This window comes from Paralichthys olivaceus, chromosome 3, assembly GCF_024713975.1.
Source record: "Paralichthys olivaceus isolate ysfri-2021 chromosome 3, ASM2471397v2, whole genome shotgun sequence".
Taxonomy (NCBI): Eukaryota; Metazoa; Chordata; class Actinopteri; order Pleuronectiformes; family Paralichthyidae; genus Paralichthys; species Paralichthys olivaceus.
In genome coordinates this window covers 6955892-6976987 of record NC_091095.1, presented here as the reverse complement: position 1 = coordinate 6976987, position 21096 = coordinate 6955892, and the positions used below count along the sequence as shown (strand labels likewise).

At 41.1% G+C, this 21096-nt stretch overlaps 1 protein-coding gene across 4 annotated transcripts; it reads left to right on the top strand.

Moving 5' to 3' along the window:
* Window positions 1-1294: 1294 nt before the first annotated feature.
* On the top strand, window positions 1295-19874 carry mllt1a (MLLT1 super elongation complex subunit a). Of its 4 annotated transcripts, none has more exons than XM_020098524.2 (12): window positions 1295-1431; window positions 6386-6566; window positions 7932-8014; window positions 8709-8852; window positions 9230-9349; window positions 10661-11311; window positions 11847-11937; window positions 12086-12197; window positions 12497-12596; window positions 13231-13308; window positions 14389-14460; window positions 14614-19874. In XM_020098524.2, exons 1-12 carry the CDS (start codon window positions 1420-1422, stop codon window positions 14740-14742), a joined length of 1773 nt encoding a protein of 590 aa, XP_019954083.1. In that variant the 5' UTR covers window positions 1295-1419; the 3' UTR covers window positions 14743-19874. The 4 variants fall into 4 exon arrangements, with proteins under 4 accessions (XP_019954083.1, XP_069377816.1, XP_069377814.1 ...); XM_069521715.1 differs by having other exon boundaries at window positions 11850-11937; window positions 13231-13299; window positions 14614-16860; XM_069521713.1 differs by having other exon boundaries at window positions 11850-11937; window positions 14614-16860.
* The last annotated feature ends 1222 nt before the right edge of the window (window positions 19875-21096 follow it).

Here is a 21096-nt window from a genome sequence, read left to right as displayed (position 1 = left end):
GATAAATGATAAATGATAAGGTAAAGATAACATCTCCTGAACATTCTCAATCGTTTTACATCTTTATTAATCAGACGTTTGCTGCTGATCATAATAAACTTGTATGTTTTGTGCGTGAAACCTATGGGACATGCCTTTGTTTTGTTTATATGTCTCTATCCACAGATTGAAAAGGAGGATTTAAAGGCTGACATCTCTTTTCAAGTGGGACATCATCGTGTCTGACAGCCAGGTGGAACCTTTCACTCAGATTTGACTAAGAGGGAGACTGGATCAATCTTGGGAGGCACCAAAGCCAGTGAGAGAGCAGTGACCTTGTGTCCCAGAGCTGAGGCCCGATAATCTCACATCAAAGTCTGAGCCCTGCAGAGACTTTACGGCAAAAGGACCTCACTCCCTGACTCTGGAGAAAAGAGACGTCTTCAACAACGGGATGCACTGCTGCAGGAACATCATATTTAATAAAGTGACACTATGTTTTGATAGCTATCATGGAGATAAATTAAGGTATTTATGTCAGACTTGTAGAGGTGTAGAAGTAAAGTGTAATATAAAATTTGAAATGACTAAATGTAGGAGGTTATTCTCCATCACTGCTTTCCATTGACTGTATTATGGTTTTATAAGGCCTGTGAATGACAGCGGCCAGAGAGCAGTGAGAAGGATCCTATATTCTGAGAGTGCAACACAATGTGTTTATGAAAAATAGGAAACTATGAACTTCTCAGAAAAATTCTAATAATGAGATAAATTATATTTTTGTAAATACAGAGGATAATGAGTGTTTAACAGAGGTGCAGAGTTACTAAGGTAGATTGACTCAGGTGTACAGGGTATGGAGGTAGAACAATGAAGTATATTCATTTTATGCAAATGAATAAATTAAATACTTAACCTTAACTTTTGAAGAATCATTTTTACAGTCTTGCAGTTGTGCTTTAATATAGAAACACTGCACATGGGACGGATTGTACCGCAGGTACAACCCTCATCTGTCCCTGTTATTGATATTGCATTTAGCTGTAAGCGATGGTTACAGCGTGAAAGCCATAACCTGATTAATCAATTAGCGTCATGTGCATTTTACAATTGAAACCGAGCTGCAGCCATTGGGACAGAGCCGCTGTCACTCGAGAAAACCTCCACTCAATGCTTTAATTGTATTTGCAGCTCGTCGGGACGGCCCGCCCCCGGAGAGTCCCCATTGGCTGCTTTCAAGAGTGCTTAAACCTCCCGCTCTGTGATTGGCTAAGGGAGCTTTCTGTTTGGGTCGCCTGCCAGCGGCCGTGGGGAAGGGGCGGGGCCGCGTGTGGCTTCCGCTTCTGGGCTGGATTGACACACAATGAGGAGCCGAGGCTGGAGAGACGCGCTGCGAACATCGCTGTAAATAAATACTACAATCACTGAGGCCGGAGCGACATGGAGAACCAGGTACTGTGGCTTTTCTGTCTCCCGGGGGAATGGGAACTTTCCCCGGAGGGAACGGCAGCAGGCAGCCCGGCGGCAGGGCAGGAATCAAACCTCTGTTCTGGTCGCCAGCAGAGAAAAAAAAAAAAACCCCGCTGCTAATGAACTCGTAGTTGTTTGGCTCTGGAGCTATGCTAGCTTGGCCACTCATACATCGGTATTTACCGCTAGCTGTAGCCTCGGTGCACCACTCCGCTCAGCACCATAGCTGTAGCCACACAAAGAGACCCACACCTTGTGTTCGATCCCCTGTGTTGTGTTTTTAACAACGAGCGGGTGCTCCCGGTTTCACACTACAAGCAACCCGAGGCGAGCTTCTTGTGCAGCTAAGCTAATGTGGCTAGCTAGTCTACCTTCCAGGAGAGTGTCGGCCGTTGGCTAAAGGCTAAGGAGCCGCTACAAGGCGCCGGGGAAAAGATTTGTCCTCCCCAGGTCGGCTGGAGAGGCGGGGTGGTGTCTCCACTGCCAGGGGCCTGAAACCTCAACACATACGAGGCTCATTCAAACAGCAGCCACCCTGTACACCTCTGGAATTATTACTATTATTATTATTAGCAAACCTTTGGTTAATATGTAATTCTTGCGCACCACATTTCTGATTGTAAAGTAACATGCATGTAGCATGGTGGCACAAGCTTGTGTGTGTCTGCAAACGTTGAACTTGAATCCAGTCATGATGTGCACCCATGCATGGGCTGGTCATTGTATAGGAAAGATTCCTGAAATACAAGGTGTCATTTTTAAGGACTGGCGTGTAAAACCATTGTATATGGCAAGATCGTGCCTTTACTTTTAATACTCGTGCATGTACAGATGTGCACACTAAAGATTTGTCATCATGAAAAAGCCACATAATTTATTTTTCATAAAACAGGAAGGTTGGTAAACCGAATTGCATATCTGCTAACTCCAGGGGAGACACTGCCTCAGAATGGGTTGCTCTCTAAATGCCTGAGGTTATTCAGGACTATATTTCAGATGGTTAGACCACACACACCCGTGGAAAGTGGCTCAGCCACTTTTTTGAAACTAGTCTCCATTCAGCTTTGGTCCCTTTTGAAGTTTTAACCAGTTCTGTTGATGTGATTCCAGTGGAACTTGTCTACTTCAAGTGAAAACCAGGTTGTTAGGTGGTCAGGTCGTTACCTATGTTGCCTGTAAAATATTTAAATTAGTTTATTGGTACATGTGGTTAAACAATGCAGTCTAATACACTGTAACTTACATCCATAACTGTTATGATGTTTACTATCCTGTTAAACTGTAATGAGAGTCTATAAATCAGCCACATGGTTTATGACATTAAATCGAATAGCTTTATTATATTATAAAATATTCTGTAGTAGTTTGTCGCTTATATAACTGATTTTATTTGCACTTCTGTGATGTTGGACTGATGTTAGACTTAACATAGTGATCACCATGATAGCCTTCCACAATTAGAGGAGAATTAAGCATATCTGTGTTTGGGACGATTGGATGAGTGGTCATATAGCCTTTCATACTCAGTTGCACACACACACATGCACACTCTATTTGTAAGACTCACTGTTTTCCTTGGTTGCTGCTTAATATGATTCCCCTGTGACACCACATCATTTTCCAATACAAGTAACTTTTTGATCTCTGTTCACATCATCTTCCAGGTATTTAAGGTTGGGCGGGTACGATGAAGGATTTAGCACAACTGCTCTAATTGTGTGTGTGTGTGTGTGTGTGTGTCCTCTTCTGGGGAAGCTTTCTGACTCTTCGTTTGTCGTTTATTGGCTGGAAGGGATTACTATGGTCATGAGGGATGGTATTTACATGGTAGCTGGGAGTTCATTGCTTTCATGGGAGCCGGTGTGTCTGCCAAAATTTGCATTTCCCCTCAATTGGAGCACTGTGTATGAAAAACAGAGAGAGAGAAGATGTGCACATCATCTCAGTGTCAGTTGTTTTTTGTGTGTGATTTATTTTTGTAACTCCCACATTGCCTTTAGTCAATGGTGGTTAAATAATGTCACTTCTTGTAATTTTGTCTGATACAGGAAGATCTAACGCTTGACAAATAACACCATTGTTTTCTATATCTATGCCCTCAGGCAGTTCAATTAATATCCATCTCCATCAATGTGGTTATAGGTAGCAATTATAGTCAAGAGTTTAAATCACATGTTTCTAAACCTCTCTGGTGTTTCTGACATCTTGCTTTGACAGTTTGACTCAGTGTATTTCAGTCTCCTTCAGTATAGTTTTCTTTACCTGTCCGTATTTTTTCAAGCTGAAATCTTAGTCGGTTCATTAATAAGCAGATTGACAGAAAATTCTTGTGAAAATACAGAACAATTTCTTGTTAGTTTCATATGATTTTAATGTTGAGGTTTTGAACAGTTAGTCAGAAACAACAGAACATTAGAAAAACATCACAATTGGCTATTTTCCAGTAATTCACTTGTAACCAGTAATAATCTAAATAGACAGTTTAGTCACAGGAAATGAATCAGCAACTATCTTCACATGTGATTCTTTGATACTTGTATTACTAAAATGCCAAAGACTTTGATTCTCCAGCTTTTAAAACACAAGTGTTAGTTGCTTGTCTCTATCAAGTATACAAGTAAATTCAATATTTGGGACTTTTTTAATGCAAAATTGTATTACGTGTTTTCTAATTGATCTGTAGAAAATGAATCAGCATCTACTTGATAATATATTAAAACAATTTAAATTTTACCCTGTAAAGTGACCAAATATCTAATTCTCCATCTCAATTTCTTTAATTGTTCTTTTGTTTATCTCTTATGATAGTATCTTATATATTTGTTTAGGAAGTGATTAGGTGAAGACATCATCTTGGTCAATATTAATTTAGTAATCAATAAATTCAAGCAATCATCATATGACTTTGTTGTAGGCCCAATGCTTCCTCTGCCTCCTGGGCTCTTAGTGTTCGGTATGAATTACATGTTTGAAGTATTTGTTTTATGGTTATTGTTTATATTTGTTGTAGAATGACTGTTTTCCTCTGTGGCTCATTATCTTCCCAATTTTTATGTTGTCCTTATCACATTCCTGATTTTACGAACGCCTCAAGGGGAGGGGGGTTGTTGATTTGGTGGCGGGGGGGGGGCGCTCCATGGCTGCTCACTGTGGGTGTGGTGGAGTCTGGAGTTTAAGGGCATTACTGCCACAGAATGGCCGGGCAGAATGCCAGGCAGGGGAGGTGTGTGTGTGTGAGTTGGAGAGTGCTAGACCAGCTCATCTCAATCCAGTCCCCTCTAATCCCCCCACTCGGGCCCAGCTCACGAGCTGCTCAGTGCTGGGGCCAAATCCCCACATTCTTCAGTCGTCCCCTGGACATGAAGTGCCTTTCTGTCCTCTCCCGTCACCCACCCATCCCTCATTCCCTTCTGCACTCCCATCTCCATAGCCTCTTCACTTGTTATGCCAATCACCACCACCGCACCAGCGTGGTGTCATGTGTGCGTCCTGTCGCAGTCATTGTTCTTGGCAGGGCGAGGAGGCTCAGCAATGTGCCCTTCTTCTGGACAAACCTTTTGAGATCTGTTGGCTCGGGCAGCTAATCACTGCCATTCCACAGGGAGCGTCCCGTCATTAGTTCAGCTTTGTGTTTGTCCGGGCCAAGTGTCCAACCTCTCCTCTTCAGTATAAAGTCCACACACTCAGTGTAGAAGATTCAGAGGCTTTGTTTAAGATGGAGTCAGAAACCAATGAATAATGGGCGCTTTGGATCGATATCACTACTGTGTTTGCTTTTGTTATAAGGTTTCTGCAGGTCTTAAAGTCTTGATTAAAAAGCAATCATTCGGTTTCTTCAACAAAGGTTTTCCAGTATTATTAAGTCTTAAACATTTCTTTAGCCTGCTATAGGCAGTAATATGAAATTATTTTATATTTAGAAAAAATCTTCAGTACTACCATGGCCATGAAGTGGTCATCCATCCTTTTGATGCTGTTTATCCAATTGCAGGTCATGTTTAGTGATTAATTATTTGAATTGTTAGAAATATGCCGGTGACAAAAATGTATATTAAATTTACGTAAAGCTATGTTTATTTTTCTAAACAAGCTTGACCCATTTTGGAAACCAGTCCAGATGAAGTTGAGAAATAACTTTTTGGCTGCAATGAGCCCTGAGGCGGATCGATGATGCCCTGGGCTTCGTTTGCTGTAATTGGCACTGTGAACATTTCACTGGTAGAGAGAAGAATGGATTCAATTGAATCTCAGCAAATAAAACAAAGAAAAGCTTTAGCTGAAAAGAGGACAACTTCTATAACAGGAGGATGACCCCAAACCTCAAGAGGCACAAGCTGTGCCATGGCTCTCACATTCGCTTGTCCTAAAAACAATAGAAAATCTGTGGATAGATCTCTAAAGATCAGTGCATACAAGACAGCCGAAGAACCACGCTGAATTAGAAGATTTTTCAAGGGAGAAAGGGTGAAATTCAAAAGATTTTTTTTTGGGCTACAAGAAGCATTTACAAACTGTGATATTTGCCAAAGAATCATTAAATACTGAGCATGCAGGGTGGCTAAACTTTTGTTTTCGAGCCATTTTGCCACCATCTTGTTTAAAAGTTCAACTTAATACTTTTCAGAAACTAGCTTGTATATAACTCATGTAGAAATATTGTACAGGGTTGTCCAGACCGTTTCACCCCACACTACCGTTTCATTTTGAGGATATTTTTAAACACAATCAGAAAATCTTATGGCTTTTATTTGTCCTTCCTTTTCTCGTCACAGAAAGTGTTGATAGTGGTAGAAGAATGTAAGCAGTTTCCTGATCTGAGTTAATGTGTTGCTCAACATCCTGCCCTTACAGATCATATTCTTTCTTCTTTCTCGTGTTTCAGTGCTTCAAATACAGGCTGAGTTCGTGACAATTATTTCTGCTTATCTCTATACAGTGCACAGTGCAGGTGAAGCTGGAGTTGGGCCACAGAGCCCAGCTAAGGAAGAAAGTGACATCGGAAGGTTTCACCCACGACTGGATGGTGTTTGTCCGAGGGCCAGAGACCGGTGACATCCAGCACTTTGTAGAGAAGGTTGTCTTCCGCCTGCACGAGAGCTTCCCTAAACCCAAGAGAGGTAAGTCAAGGAGATTTCAATGTCTGGTTTATTAATGTAGCATATTTCATTAACAAAGGGGATTCATTATGATGCAGATACAGCATGAAATAAATATAGAATGAGACGTCTTAAACACATGAAAAGACTAATGCAAGAGAGTGTAAGATAGACATGTGGGTCCATAATGGACAAAGTGCTGAAGCTTCATTTAATTTGGTTTTCAAAGATGGTAAAGTTATAGAATTTATAGTTTCTGCCTCAGCTCTGCCAACTCTTCCATCTCTGGATTATTTTTTTTTACATATTTGTTAGTTCCTTATAGTTAAGATAAGAAAAGATAACACAACACAAAATGTTATTGATCCACTGGCAGGAAAATGTTAAACCGCAACAGCTAGAAGGTGGTTGAGAAGTACAGATTAAAAAAACAATACAAACGAGTGAGTAGAATGAGTGCTTAGAAAACACACTTCTCCACCAAAGCTAACGTCCTATCTTGCCATGTTAAAGACAGTGAAACATTAGAATGGGTTCCTCCTTGGGTCATGCCCCATCCTTCCAAAATAATTCTTTGAAAAAGAATTGGAGCTTTAACTGACAATTATTTCATCGTCTATTACTCTGCCTACTTCCATTTGATTAATTAATTTATCGATACATTTAAATATAATAATGAAATGTGCCTGTTAAAAGCCAAAGAGCCATGCAATAGAGTCTCCATTAACAGTGCTCTAGTTGTTAGAACCTTTCTGTATGATTCTAATCCATATAAATAATCCAGTATAAAGTTTGACAGGACTACAGTTTTTTAATAATGTCTAAATTTGTGAGAAAAGTTTTAGGTTTGCTTGTTTCTTGGAATTAATTTAGTGAATGAAATGATAGGAGCTTAAAGGTCAGCTGTTACAGGAGCCTGTCGAATCCACAAAGGATTCTCGGCCTTTGCACAATCGTGTTTTTCATTTAAGACCATGAATGAAACATAAGTAGATTTCCATACTTTTTCCTGTGATGCCAAAAAAAGGATTTTAACAAATTATTCCTGTTAATTTGATACAGATCTGATGACACAGAATTTTTTTTTTGAAGTCTTTGTGTTGGTTGTGAGGATTGAAATTTGTATTTATGGCTGGATCATAGTATTTATATTTGCTGTTATTTGAACTTGTCTTTTTATTATTTGTATTTGTTATGTTAGTGTTTATGTTTAGCTGCCCATGGACTGCAGATGGAAATTAGCAAGTAGATAAACCCAGTTCATATTTTCTGTTTGTATCAGATCTGAAGAACAGAGGTAATAAACTAACAGATTTATTTATCCCATTACTTTTCTACTCTACTATTATGTCATGATGCCAGAGACACGTTTTTGTTTGTCCACAGTATGCAAGGAGCCTCCATACAAAGTGGAGGAGTCGGGCTACGCAGGCTTCCTCATGCCTATTGAGGTTTACTTCAAGAACAAGGTAAGATTGACTGGAAAGAGATTAAACTGCTGATTAGTTTAGATCCTGTGTGGATGTAGATGATGTTTCGATAGAAAGAAAACACTAATATATGGCCTGATAGTGTATGGTCAGTGTGTGACATTCAGGATGTAGTGTAAAACTAATGTGCATTATTTCCTAATGTTATTTCTCAGAAAAACCCACTTAACTTTTCTTTACAAGACGACACTCAGAGTTATGTGCACTTCAGTTCACCATCGTGTCCTGCAGGTCTTCATAATGTCAGACTTGTGGGCTGCATCCAAAAAATGTTACATCCTCTTTATATGTGCAGTTAACCTTTACACTGTGGACAAATCTGATCAAGAACATAGCTGAAAGAAATCCGCATTACCTCCATACTCTATAATTGTCTTTGTAAAGTCTCTCATAAAATCTCCCCAGCTTTAATTGTCCCCACTGTACATCACCACAGCTTCTGTCATGAATGTTAGTTGTGTTTGATCAGTGCACCAGTCATATGTCTGTTTTATTGACCCGGTTATAGTTCATCCATTCAGCTTTATCTTTTGTTGTGAAATGTAAAGGTACTGAGAGGTGATTGTATGTAGGGCAGAATGCATTCTGTAACACATGCTGTGACAAGAATGTTAAAATGACACTTATAACTTAAAAGTGTAATTAAAATCTTAATTTCATGCTTGTTTTGCAGGAGGAGCCAAAAAGGGTGTTTTTCAACTACGACCTGTTCCTTAACTTAGAGGGTAACCCCCCAGTTAACCACCTACGCTGTGAGAAGCTCACCTTCAACAACCCCACCAAAGAATTCAGGAGAAAGCTGATCAAAGCTGGAGGGGTGAGGCAGCATGACACACTGACTGATTACTGAATAACTAAGTGTAGTCGGAAGGAGATAGCATCAGCCAGCTATGGTACACTCAGTCTAGTTTTAAAAGTACCGTGTTTCCCCCCAATATATCAGACACTGAATATAGTATACAAATGTCTTAAAACATTGAATTTAGTTTCCTGGTGTAAAAGAATGTATAAAAAAACATTTTATTTATTAAAGTCTCTGTACATTTAACAAATCTATAAAAAAAAAATTCTTGCTGTGTCCTCAGTTGAAGCAAGTTAAAAAGCTGTTGGCACTATTTGGAAATTAAATAGACAACAGACGGTTTCTTTATAAGTTGATTCTGAGATTTTTAACTGCGGTCTCTTAAACTTCAGGTATTGGTGGTTCCAGAGGGGGCTGAAGCAAGACCCAATCCGGATTACCCAATGCTCCCCACCATCCCCCTCTCTGCCTTTTCAGACCCCAAGAAGACCAAGACCTCTCATGTGTCAAAGGTTGGTTAACATGACAACTACAAAGTGTTGCACGTCACTACAATCTGTGACGTGAGACTAAAGGTTTGCCTTGGTCGCACCAGTGCGGCAAACATTTAGCTGGTCGTTCTCTGTATTTTAGTGAGTCGTGTCGCTTCTTCATCTCATCTCCTCTCCAGAGTTTATACACAAACACACACATGGGAAATCCTCGCCACTAACTCAGTAATGTCAGACTGAATATTGTTTAGAATTAAGTCCATTGCTCTTTGAAAGGGTGAACTTGATTCCTCATTTTTTTAATTAATTCTCTCAATTATACATTTTCTATGTTATGAAGTGTAATTCTAGAAGCAGATAATTTGCATGTTTGAATTTCTTTTGGCGGGAAAAAGTTATTAAAAATAGAGTGTACTTGCTTGATTATGCTATAATATCAGTACACCAGTGGTTTAAAATGGTTTCACAATGAAGACAATATCCTTTATTGTGATTCCCTGCCCTAGTTAAGAAATTAGCTCAGTTAAAAGCAACTCCTGTGGATCTGTGCTCATTTACCACATTTTTACCACCACTGAATTTGGATGTTGACTGACTGCACTGGAGCCAAGAGTCTAATCTAATGGAACTTCAGTCCTTCACTTGTATGGCTACTTCCTTGTTTGTCCTTGGTTGTCAGTTAAGCAGGTTGTCGGGATCAGTGTCTAAATACTGTTCATGCTGTAGCTCAGAGCGCTGTGCTTTCTCTTTTTAACTTGTGACTTGATGTAAGGTGAAAAGTTTGTGTTTGTATAAATGTGTCCCTTGATTTTAGTATCATGGCTATTGGGATATATTTTTGGTTTAATGGTAATTAGCAAATGTTAGCATGCTAAAACACTAAATAAAATGGTGAGTATTGTGAACATATTATACTGATTTTGGCATTTTGCTAGAGACACCACTTTGTCCAAGTGCAGATTTACAGAGCTGTTGTGTCACAATAGACTGGTTGTCGTACTTGTAACTATCATATTATTACGTAGCACGGTGTTATAGGTCACTGTTTTTATTTTCCTTTTTTTTTTTTTTTTTACTAATTTTAGAAAATTGTTATATGGCTGAAGTTCATACTGACCAAAACACTTAGCATAACATGTCATTCACAGTAAATAATGTGATTACGTCAGACATTACTGGCCAGGCCTGATTTAGTTACTGAGAAGACAGCAATGTCCTTAAACCTCCTGACTAGGTCTTCCAGCAGCTGAGCCTCTTTCCTTTAATGGGGCCTTGAGCTGAATGCATTAAAGGTTGAGTACCCATGACATAGTTGCTGTTTTCTCTCTCCAGGAACCCAGCAAAGAAGGAAGTGGTGGAAGCAAGGGACCGAAACCACACAAGCTGACCAAGGAGCATCGCGAACGACCCCGAAAAGACTCTGAGAGCAAAGCCACATCAAAAGGAGACACTGACAGAGATGGAAGCAGCAAGAGTGGCCGAGATCCTTCCTCTTCCTCTTCCTCGTCTTCAAAAAAGCCGCCAGAGATCAAAGTGAAAGATGAAGTGAAGGTCCTACCCAAGGCAGCATTCAAGGAGCCTAAGCTCACCCTGAAGGAGTCAAAGATGGAGGGTATGTCCCCTAAAGGAGGGGGGGCTGGGAGTGGAGGGGGCGGTGGGGGGGGAGGCGGGGGAGGGCCTGCAGAATCCAAAGCTCCGGGGAAACGACCCTCCACTGTGGAATCTCCCAAACCCAGTGCGAAGAAGCAGAAGAAGGGCAACTCTGAGGGGCCGAAAGGGCCGGGAAGCGGAGCCTTCACAGGAGCTTCTCCTCGTGTCTCCTCATCGTCTGTAGCTAACCAGTCCTACGCTGAGAAGAAACCCCCCAAGGAAAAAGGTCGCTGGGCCAAAGGCAAAAATGACACACAGGAGCTGAAGGAGCCCAAGAAACTTCCAGAGTCAGAAGAGTCGAATTCAGAAGATGAAGCCTCTTCAAAGTCAGAGGTACGACAGCTAGAGAGAAGCTTTCTCTTCTTTACGGAGCCAAAATGTGTTTGACTTTCTTTTTACAACTTATAGTGTTTTATAATTACATGCTATGCAAAATATGTCATCTGTGATTGTTAAATTTCATTTTTTTTTTGTTGATTGATTGTTTTAAAGGTTCAGTGTGTAGAATTTAGTGACATGATGAAATTGCACGCTGCAGCTGAGTACCCCTCAGCAATCTTCCTCTCCTACCAAACATAAATGAGAACCCCTGGTAGCCTTCGGTCGTCATTAAAACTCAAAAGGTGTTTAGTTTGTCCAGTCTGGGCTACTTTAAAAAACTTGGCGGCATCTGTAGAGAGGACCCACATTCATACACTAATTATGATAAGATCCATTACTTTTACATTACATTTTATTTCCCTCATGGTCTTCACTACATATATTATGTGTCTGGACAAACATGGAAACAACCACAAGCCGGTAATTTTAGTCTCATCCCATTTTCTTCCTCTTTTTGACTCATCATTTTCTTCTTCTTCTTCTACAGCAGTCGGCCCCTTCCAGTCCTTCCAATTCCAGTTCTAGTTCTGACTCCAGTTCAGACTCAGACTTTGAGCCGGGACAGAAACAAGGGCAAGGTACAGTCCGTTATCAGACGGAAAATTTTAAAATTGTTTGGCTGATTGAATTAGCTTCCACTGCTGAGAGTCTCCATGTCTGAGAATCATCAGAGGGAACTGAGTTTTCAGGGTCAATAGTTTTATAGTTTATGTGATTCTGTCCCAGGCCCGTTACGATCCATGGTGGAGGAGATCCAGTCAGAAGAGTCGGATGATGACGACAGCAGCTCGGAGGAGGAGACGCCCATCAAGACGAACCCACCCAACCGTGACTCTCGGTCAGTCTCCCTCATCTGCTCACTTTTTTCTGAAGTTAAATCAAACTATGATCAATACTTCAGAGATTTTTGTCCCGCAAACAGAACAGTCACAATCTGGAGCCTCGTGCAGGAGCCTTACATTTTCTCTGCCAGCCTCACTGTTTTCACTCTTGTTTACTTTTGTAGATTTTTTCATTTTAATCTCCTCCGCTGAGAGATTATAGGCCTTAGGCAGAAAGGACTGGTGTTGACAATGTGTTCTGGCTGTCAGTCTGTGTGTGTGATGGACCTCTGACCTCCTCTTATCCCCCTCACAGACTCAGCTTGGACAGCGAGAGTGACAGCAGTGACGGCTCACACCGCCCCAGTCGAGACCCCGTCCCGCCCCCACAGAAACACAGCTCCTCCAACAACAAAGTGAGTCACACGGGCCTCTCATTTTACGCTTTGCTTTAATTGACATATTGACTGAAGCTGAAATGATTTGACTTGAAAATATGTATTAAAGCCAAGCAAGCCAAGTTGTTGACCAACAGACTCAGAGTTGGGCCTGCTCTTACAATCCTGGTTTTACTTAATTTTCTCAATATTATGGTTGGTGATTATTTCTTTTATTCATTTTGTGCATTCCTGTGTTCAATGTAAACAGGAATTTAGCAAAAGTGCTGTGTGGTTTACCTCTGTGCTTTTGTGATTAATATTAACAAGGGAAATTTGTTTTGCGTGTTTGAGAAGGTCATGTACGAGTAGTACAATCAAAACAATGATAAACAACATACCGAGCCATTTTTAGACAGAGATCACTCAGACATTCAAACACTTGCTGCATTATTTATTTTGGGTCATTTCTTAATTATAAAATAAAATAGCCTGTAGTCATTCAGTGAACTGACATGGAAACCTCTGTGTTTCAGCACTTTAACCCTCCACCTCAGCTTTTTTCACTGTCACTGGTATCCTTGATAGTCTCATAGTCTCACATCACGTCCTCTGTCTCTCTTCACTCTGACGTCTCTCTCACTCTGTACTTTCTCTGGTCTCTGTTCTGCAGGTGTCTGGCAGAAAGAGTCCAGATTCCTCCTTCCGCTCAGAGAAGGTGTTGAAGAAGGGATACGACAAGGTAGGAAGGGTAAATAAAACTTTTTATGCTTTTAACTCTCACACACACATACACACAAATAAGTCTGTCATTCATGAATTCAAGATGCAGTAATGGACAATGAATTGATCCAGATGTGCAAACAGACTCTGACCTATGAACCCTGGTAATGAGATGATATAAGTTGTGATAAAGTCACATTAAAACATCTGCCAAAACTAGAAGCTAAAAGAAAAGCTCTAAGTATGTTTTTGTTTCAGTTTATACACATTATTGTGCAAATGTTTTCCAGTAAAACTAAAATGAGGAAGTTTTCAGAAATCATGCTTTGAGGGGTTATTGCTCAGGAGTTCAGTGCTGCCCACATCAACGCCTGATTATGACTGAACGGAAAATCCTCATGCACCACATCTCATCATCACTGTCATTGCATACGAGTCCTAACTGTGTGTTGTACGACCATTGGTCAGTTTCCATGAAGTTTAATAAGCTTTATTTCATAAAATTTAGTAAAAACTTCAGTAATTAGAGAGATTTTCAACACTGTGGTAAACCCGGTTTTATCCTGAAGAGGATGTATACGCCCCCTCACATCTGCCTGTCAGATATGAAAATGGTAAAATCCTCCCACAATAACCCAACATCAGAGTTGGGGATCTGCAGCAGGCCCTTTCTTTAACTTTCCAAAACCAACGACTCGATATTAACATCCACTTTACTCCTCTCTACCACATTTGTTATACCACTTTTTCCATCACGAGTCATGAGAACCATTGAGTGCAGAACTATAAACATCTTGGAGAGACTTTGTGCTGCTGTCCCCACATAGTAAGACAACACTTTGTATGAACTATTTCTTTCCTTCTATAACCCCGCACTCAGATTCAGAGAAAGAAAAAATAGAACCAAAAAAACAACCTTTGTTCACCAACAGGTAGAAAATCAAATCATGGAAGACCTTGAATTACAAATGCATCGAGTTCCTGCACTGAATCTTGACATTCTTATTTTTACAGCCAAATCCTTTTGCGCCAATGCTAATCTATTCTTTTAATACTGAACTGACCATGTACACTCTCCTCTGTAATCTAAATCTAAAACGTGCTGCAGGCCTACACAGAGGAACTGGTGGACCTCCATCGCAGACTGATGGCTTTAAGAGAGCGTAATGTTCTACAGCAGGTGTGTGTTAATGCTTCTGCTTTGCTTGATACATCTGCATGGCATCTGTACCAAACGAAAAACTAATATTGCAGTTTTTGATAATTAATAAAGCGTCATCAAAGATATTGTGTACGATAAAAAATGATAATTGTCCTCTTCATCATCTGTCAGATTGTCAACCTGATCGAGGAAACGGGCCACTTCAACGTGACCAACACCACCTTTGACTTTGACCTCTTTTCACTGGACGAGTCCACTGTCCGCAAACTACAGAGCTACCTGGAGGCGACGGCCACGTGACAGGAAGTGGACACCGGCATGTGGATGGCAGCAGCGGCGGGAGTCGACTCGCCACCTATTTTCCTCCATAGGCGAGGTGACGAGTGGTCACATCTGTCGCAGCTGTTTCACAGGTCTGACTGAAACATTGAACAACTACCACCAGAACAGAAACACACGGTCAAACACAAGCACACATGAAGACACACCACTTTCACATGACGCTGGGGAGGAAACAGGAGGAGTTGGCGAAGGTGATGAAGGGAGCGCTGGAGTCGCTGATCTCCGTCTACAGTCAGGATTTTGATCACACGTCTCTTTTTTTTTTTTTGAGTCCGTGCAGAGCTATGGAATGCACCCCACACACACCCCCCCTCACCCTCCTGCACTGCACTCACATTGCTCCCGCCTTAGCGAACCCAATACTACTCCTCCTCTTCACACGCACACTTCTTACCCAGCAGAACACTCCAGTTCCCCTCCCCCTGCTGTCAGCTGGAGCTCATTTCTCTCCCGACATACTGTTGAGTGTGTGTGTGTGTGTGTGTGTGTGTGTGTGTGTGTGTGTTTGTCTGTGCATGAGTGTGTGCATGCGAGCACTGCTGAGGTTTAACAGGACAAGTTGTGTTTGTTGTTGCTGACTTCTCTTTGTTCGTCATGCCCAAGTACAAACAACAGCCAGTTTCCCTCCTTCCCATGAACACACATGGAAAACATATACATACAGGTAACCTTTACAGGTAACCCCCCCAACTAAGCATTTATTACTATAGGCACTACACTAATATTAAATGAATGGTTTACAGCACACTGTAATGCAGTTGTAAGTAGCTATGAATGTTTAGTGTAATTATGGAGATATAAGACAACACTGACTTTTTGAAGAAACATTAGTCCAAGAAGTCCACATCTTTAAATCCTTTTCTCTGTAAAGTGAAACCAAAATTCATATTCAAGCTGATTGTCAGTCAGATACTCAATTTATTGTGTCAGGGCCTTGAGAGCATACAATAATTTTCTTCTCTCTTCGAGCTGCCCATCTTCTGTGACAGCGTTAATTCTTGGCTGCTGGACACATTTTTCTTCCCGGTTCGTTTAGCATGAAACACTAATCGTGATGAATTTATTAGAACCCATCCTTCAGAAACAGAAAGACAAACTAAACCCTTTATTTGCTGATTTACTCTTAACAGACTCGAAAGGCACTTCTCAAGTAGAACCCACAATTCATCATTCTTTGGGAGCTGCTGTATCAGCGATACAATCTGATGTTATGAAGACACGATGGTCTAGTTCTTGAATCAAGGACAAACCACACTTTTTAAAAGAAAGAATATAGTCTTATATTTGAGTTAGCTTGGTATTTGTCATAAAAAATAATTATTTCATTGTCTATTAGCTGCTAATTTTCTCAATCACTGTAAAATACTTGTAAATGAACATCATGATCATGAAACTACCTTGTTTTAATTTGACCCACTGAAGAAATCTTCTTCCTGGGGAAGCTGAAAGTAAATTATATTGTGGATTTTTGCCTGAAAATGGTTTGAAAAGATTCTAAAGATTCTAACAGTTGCTGGTTCATTTTGTGTTGGTCAACTTCTGGTGGATGACATAGAATATATGGTACATTAGTAAACACTTAAATGTTCTTATACCTTCAAACAACTGCATTATAGTGTTTATTATATGTTTAGTGCTTTCAATGCTGCACGGGGGGGGGTCCTCCCAGGTCCTTACACTTAACACTGTACATGAAGATACTGAGACGTGCGTGTGTGTGTGTGTTTGTAAGTGCTTGTGTGTGTTTCAGATGAGGTTTCTCTGTTGTCTGAACATCTGAAAACGTCTCCTCTGTCGAGTCCCCCCCCTCCTCTGCTTCCTCGCACTGAAAGCTGAGCCTTGACCTCCTACCAACAGACCCCCACCCCCTTCTTTCCTTCAGAAGCTCCCTCACTCCATCCCTTCTTCTCTCCCTCCTCCTCTCTTATTCCCATATTGGCGTGCATGAAAGGGCTCGACTGCTCGTGGCCAGAGCAGTGGAGGATCACTCCGGAATTGCCTTTTAAGTGGTGGGAGGGTTTAAAGAAATAATAAGCCGTGAAAAAGTAGCCATACTTGTCTCCCAGAATCCAAAAATACGAAAACTAAAATAGGGGCCACGCTTTTTTACATTTTATTTTTCTACAAGTGCATTTTTGTGTATTTATTCCCACACTGCGGTTAAGAAAAACCTGTGAGCTATGAATGTATATCGCTTTTACTTTTCTACGGCTAGCAACAGCCCCACTCTAGTGCCTTTTTCCTGCACCTTGCAGTGTGAGGGGGTGGTGTGCGCTCTCTTAGCCATGGTCACACAGATTGAACCCACCCCCCTCAAAACGCCCCCCTCTGCGGGGGAAACAAGTGTTAAGTGGGATGCCTGAATATCCAGTATTGTCTTAATGGCGTTCATCCCTGCGTCTCCTTCTCCAGTGTCTTTGTAGGCTGTCGTCCTCTTACCGGTGATATTTCTGTTCATTGAGCCCTGTAGACATTTTTCAGACGACTGTTTTTCATTGATGGTGGTCATGTTTTTATGTTCCTGCTTTCTGAGATTAGATTCGGTGTTTTTAAAGAGAAAGCATCAGGTTACTGTGGTAGTTACATTAATTAGCTCTAGTAACAGTTGCGTTCAGCTGTGTTTTGTGTGTGTGTGTTTTGTGAGACGGTCGTTGTTAGGGTGGGGGTTCCCTCTTCAGCCGATTGAAGTCTTTGAACTGACAGTGGAGCGTTTGATACCAAGTAAACAGCACTTGATCTCACATTAGGACACATAAGCAGAAATGTAAGCTAAGCAAAGCACTCCTTGTGTTTTCTTTCCCTGAATATTACAAATGTATTTCTCGGGGGCCTGAATCTTGATGAAACGGTAACACAGGCTGACTGGTCTCATGAAGCTGGGTCACTTTAACCAAGTTAGCTCACGTCACCCAGAGAAGGATCTGATTTGATGGTTGTCACATTGGTGGATTCACTTGGTTTTACATGCTAAATACTGTATATCAGACATATGTTACTCTCTTTTAATGTGTTTATGCCTTTAAAATTTACTGTAGAGCATACAGCCTGAATAATACAAGACTTCTGAGGTGGATATTGATTTACAGTTGAAAACTCAAGATAAACTGATACCAAAATATAAATATACCTGCAGTGCCAGGGCGATTTATCAGCTTGAACTAACAACATTTCACCTCGTTGTCAGAAGCTCCTGGTCAAAAACCTTAATGTGTGAAACTACAACTAAAAGCAGGAGCTCACAGATCTAAACTGAATCTTAGGGTTGTGATTATTTATAACTTTAGCTACATACAGGTGATGAAAGCTGTTCTGAGTGAGATTAAATAACAAGTTTCAAGGAGATTTTTATTAGAGGATTTGAGACTGAATCCTGATTCGATAAAATGTTTTCAGCGTCTTTACCGCAAAGCATCTGGGGCTCCCAAAGGTCACTCTCAGGACAGTTGGCCATAGTTATCAATACTTATCATTTACAGTTGATGAATTGACACAGTGCTTTGTCACAGACTGCAGATTTGCAGTACTAAACGTTTTTGTAATACTCAAATCTTTTGATCATTCACTTTTTTTCTATTTATATTTCCATCATGTTTACAATCTGTCTTTAAATTTTCAAGTCCGAATATATCAACATCTGCAGTTTTATCTCATATCTTTGTAATCTGTGACATGTGATCGTTTTCTCATTACACACGTTTCATGTAAACAAATGTGTGTGAGGCTTTTAAGAAAAACCAGGAACCAGCTTCATGAGACTGAAGCCAGAGAAGTCAAAGAAAGAGGGAGTGAAGTTAACTTGCTTCGTGATTCAGGCCCCTGGTGTGTTAGTTCCTGTGGCCCCTTTAGGCTTCACACACACACACACACACACACACACACACACACACACACACACACACACACACACACACACACACACACACACTACACACACACTACACACACACCAAACCACTGTGGTAGAGACCTTCAATGAGCAATTCCCTCCCTGCCCTCCTCCCCTCGTCTTCAGTTCTCTTCCTGCCGACAGTGTTTTTATCCTGACGCTTCGATAGCTTTAATTCTTCCCCTCTCGTCCTCTGTTGCCTGCCTGGCTCAGCGACATGTACACACTCCCTCTGTCCTTACTGTAAACTCCGCCTGAGCATGGAAAATGTGTCTCAAATACAAAGTAAAAAAAGAAAACGTGGATCCCTGCCGCCTTACGTGCCCTGCAGTAACCCCCCTCCTCCTCCTCTCATTGCCCTTGTTCCTTCCTCTTCATTTTCTCGAGGTGTGCCTCTGAACTTCAGGCCGTGATTACTAAGAATGAACTTTGCAACTGTGTGAGTGACGTTTGTGCATCTGCGAGTGTATTTGTTAGTGAACGGAGGGAATTAGAGAAAAAAAAACCTCTTCTTGCTGTTGCCCTTCTCTGTTCATCGATGTGGGAACTTTTAAGTCCTCGTTCATGAACTCTGACCTTTGACCAGGCACTCATTCAGTCCCTTGTGGTGGAGGAGAAGAGGGGGAGTTAGACAGGGACTGGAGAAGACCCACTGTCTACCCACAGTCAATGTTTTATTTATGGACCTCTGCACTTTTGGCTGTGATGACTTCAGTACTTAACGTAGTTACCTGAACTGTATTTTTAAGGATTTTATACAATATTTACATGCAATACAATATGAATTGATTTTTTTTTTTTTTTTTTTTTGCCAACTTTATTTTGTTTCGTTCTTATTTAATTGTCTTTACCTTTGGCATGTTTGGTCACTATTATTCACAAACAAACATGTCCGTCAAATCTATTTTAGGCATCAAATGTTGTTATGGGGATGTTCCCTGTATGTTGTGTATCATGATTCTGATGACAGCTGAAAACCAAGAAGCAGGTGTTGGACAAACGTTTGCTGGATGAGCTTAACTTCATCATATCTCTGCTTCCAGTAACAAAGAACTGGACCTGAACGAGGACGTGAGGAGTCCATGCTTCAGTTCAGTGAACTGAAAACCGTTTATTTTTTGTCTCATGTCCAGCTATGATTTGAGTGTTTTTATTTTTTTTTTTAACCCTACTCATTAATAGAAGTCTGTACCTGAACAACAAACTGACACCCTCGCATTATTGCTCTGAGAAAGTGAGCCTGAAGCAACACAGCAATAGAAACGATAGTTTGCGAGGTTGTGGGAAGCCACTCGGTTCTTTCGTACGCGACATCATGTGACTCACGCTTTGTGGCACTTTCACACTCGGAACCGCATGAAACCGAAAAGTCAAAGTCACGACGTCCCGTCCAGGTTAAACTCTGTTCCGCTCACTTCTGTCACAGTCTCTCATCTAGTATTTCTCACATCAATCTTTCTATATGTTTCTAAAGTTTTACCTCTTGATCACAGGAAAAAATCTACTGCTCTCCTTAAAACTACAAGCACAACAGCGCAGGTAGTTTCATTTACATCAAATGTTCATCTTTCCAGTTGTATCCTCTGCTGTCTTAATACGCGTTTTTCCTCTGTCCTGCTGAAACCGTGGCCTCTCAGCTCACTTTTCATCAATTGTGCTTTGAAGTTTAGCTCACAAATGTCTGAGGTTTATGGGAACGGGTGTTAAGTAAAGGCTGCAAAACAAGATAATAGTAAAATGCTAATGGATTCTGACATCATCTGTTCTAATGCTGGATTTGTTATTAGCGTAGTTACAAATGCCAGTGGGATTTTTAATGAGCAAACCCATGAGTTCCAGTTTCACCTGCGCTTTTACGAGCACCTGCATCAAAGAAATCAGGACACTTAACTACGGCTCCCAGGATGCATTTCTGCAAACTCTAGATTAAATTTCAAATTCACGGCTGCTCTGACTCTCCTCTGCCTGGCATCTTCTCCATGGCAACGGCAGCTGAGGCTCATGGTTGTGGTCGAACGTTCGAGCCGTCCACGATGGTCGTCACAACGTGAACCCGTACGATAGTGGGATCATCCAGGAGAGTCCTGTGTTTCCGTGTTGAGCGACGCTGACGATGTTAATGAAAGTGAAAAATTGGAGGAAACAAAAACCCACTCCCACTTTGCAACTCTATGAGCAGGTCTGTGGGAGTGGAGCCTTTCAGCTGCGACTATTATATATAATAAGTGTATAATACAGCAAAGGTAGAATATTATCTACTGTGTGGATCTTAAAGAGGACGAGGAGAAAGCAAAAATATTGAGCAAATGGTTCGTTGAGAATATGTGGAGGGGGGGGTGGGAGGGGGCATGTGCAGACGGGGTGTTTCCTGTGTCAGTGGTTGTCATAATGTGTCTGTGACAAGGGGACAGGGTTTGCCTGTATTT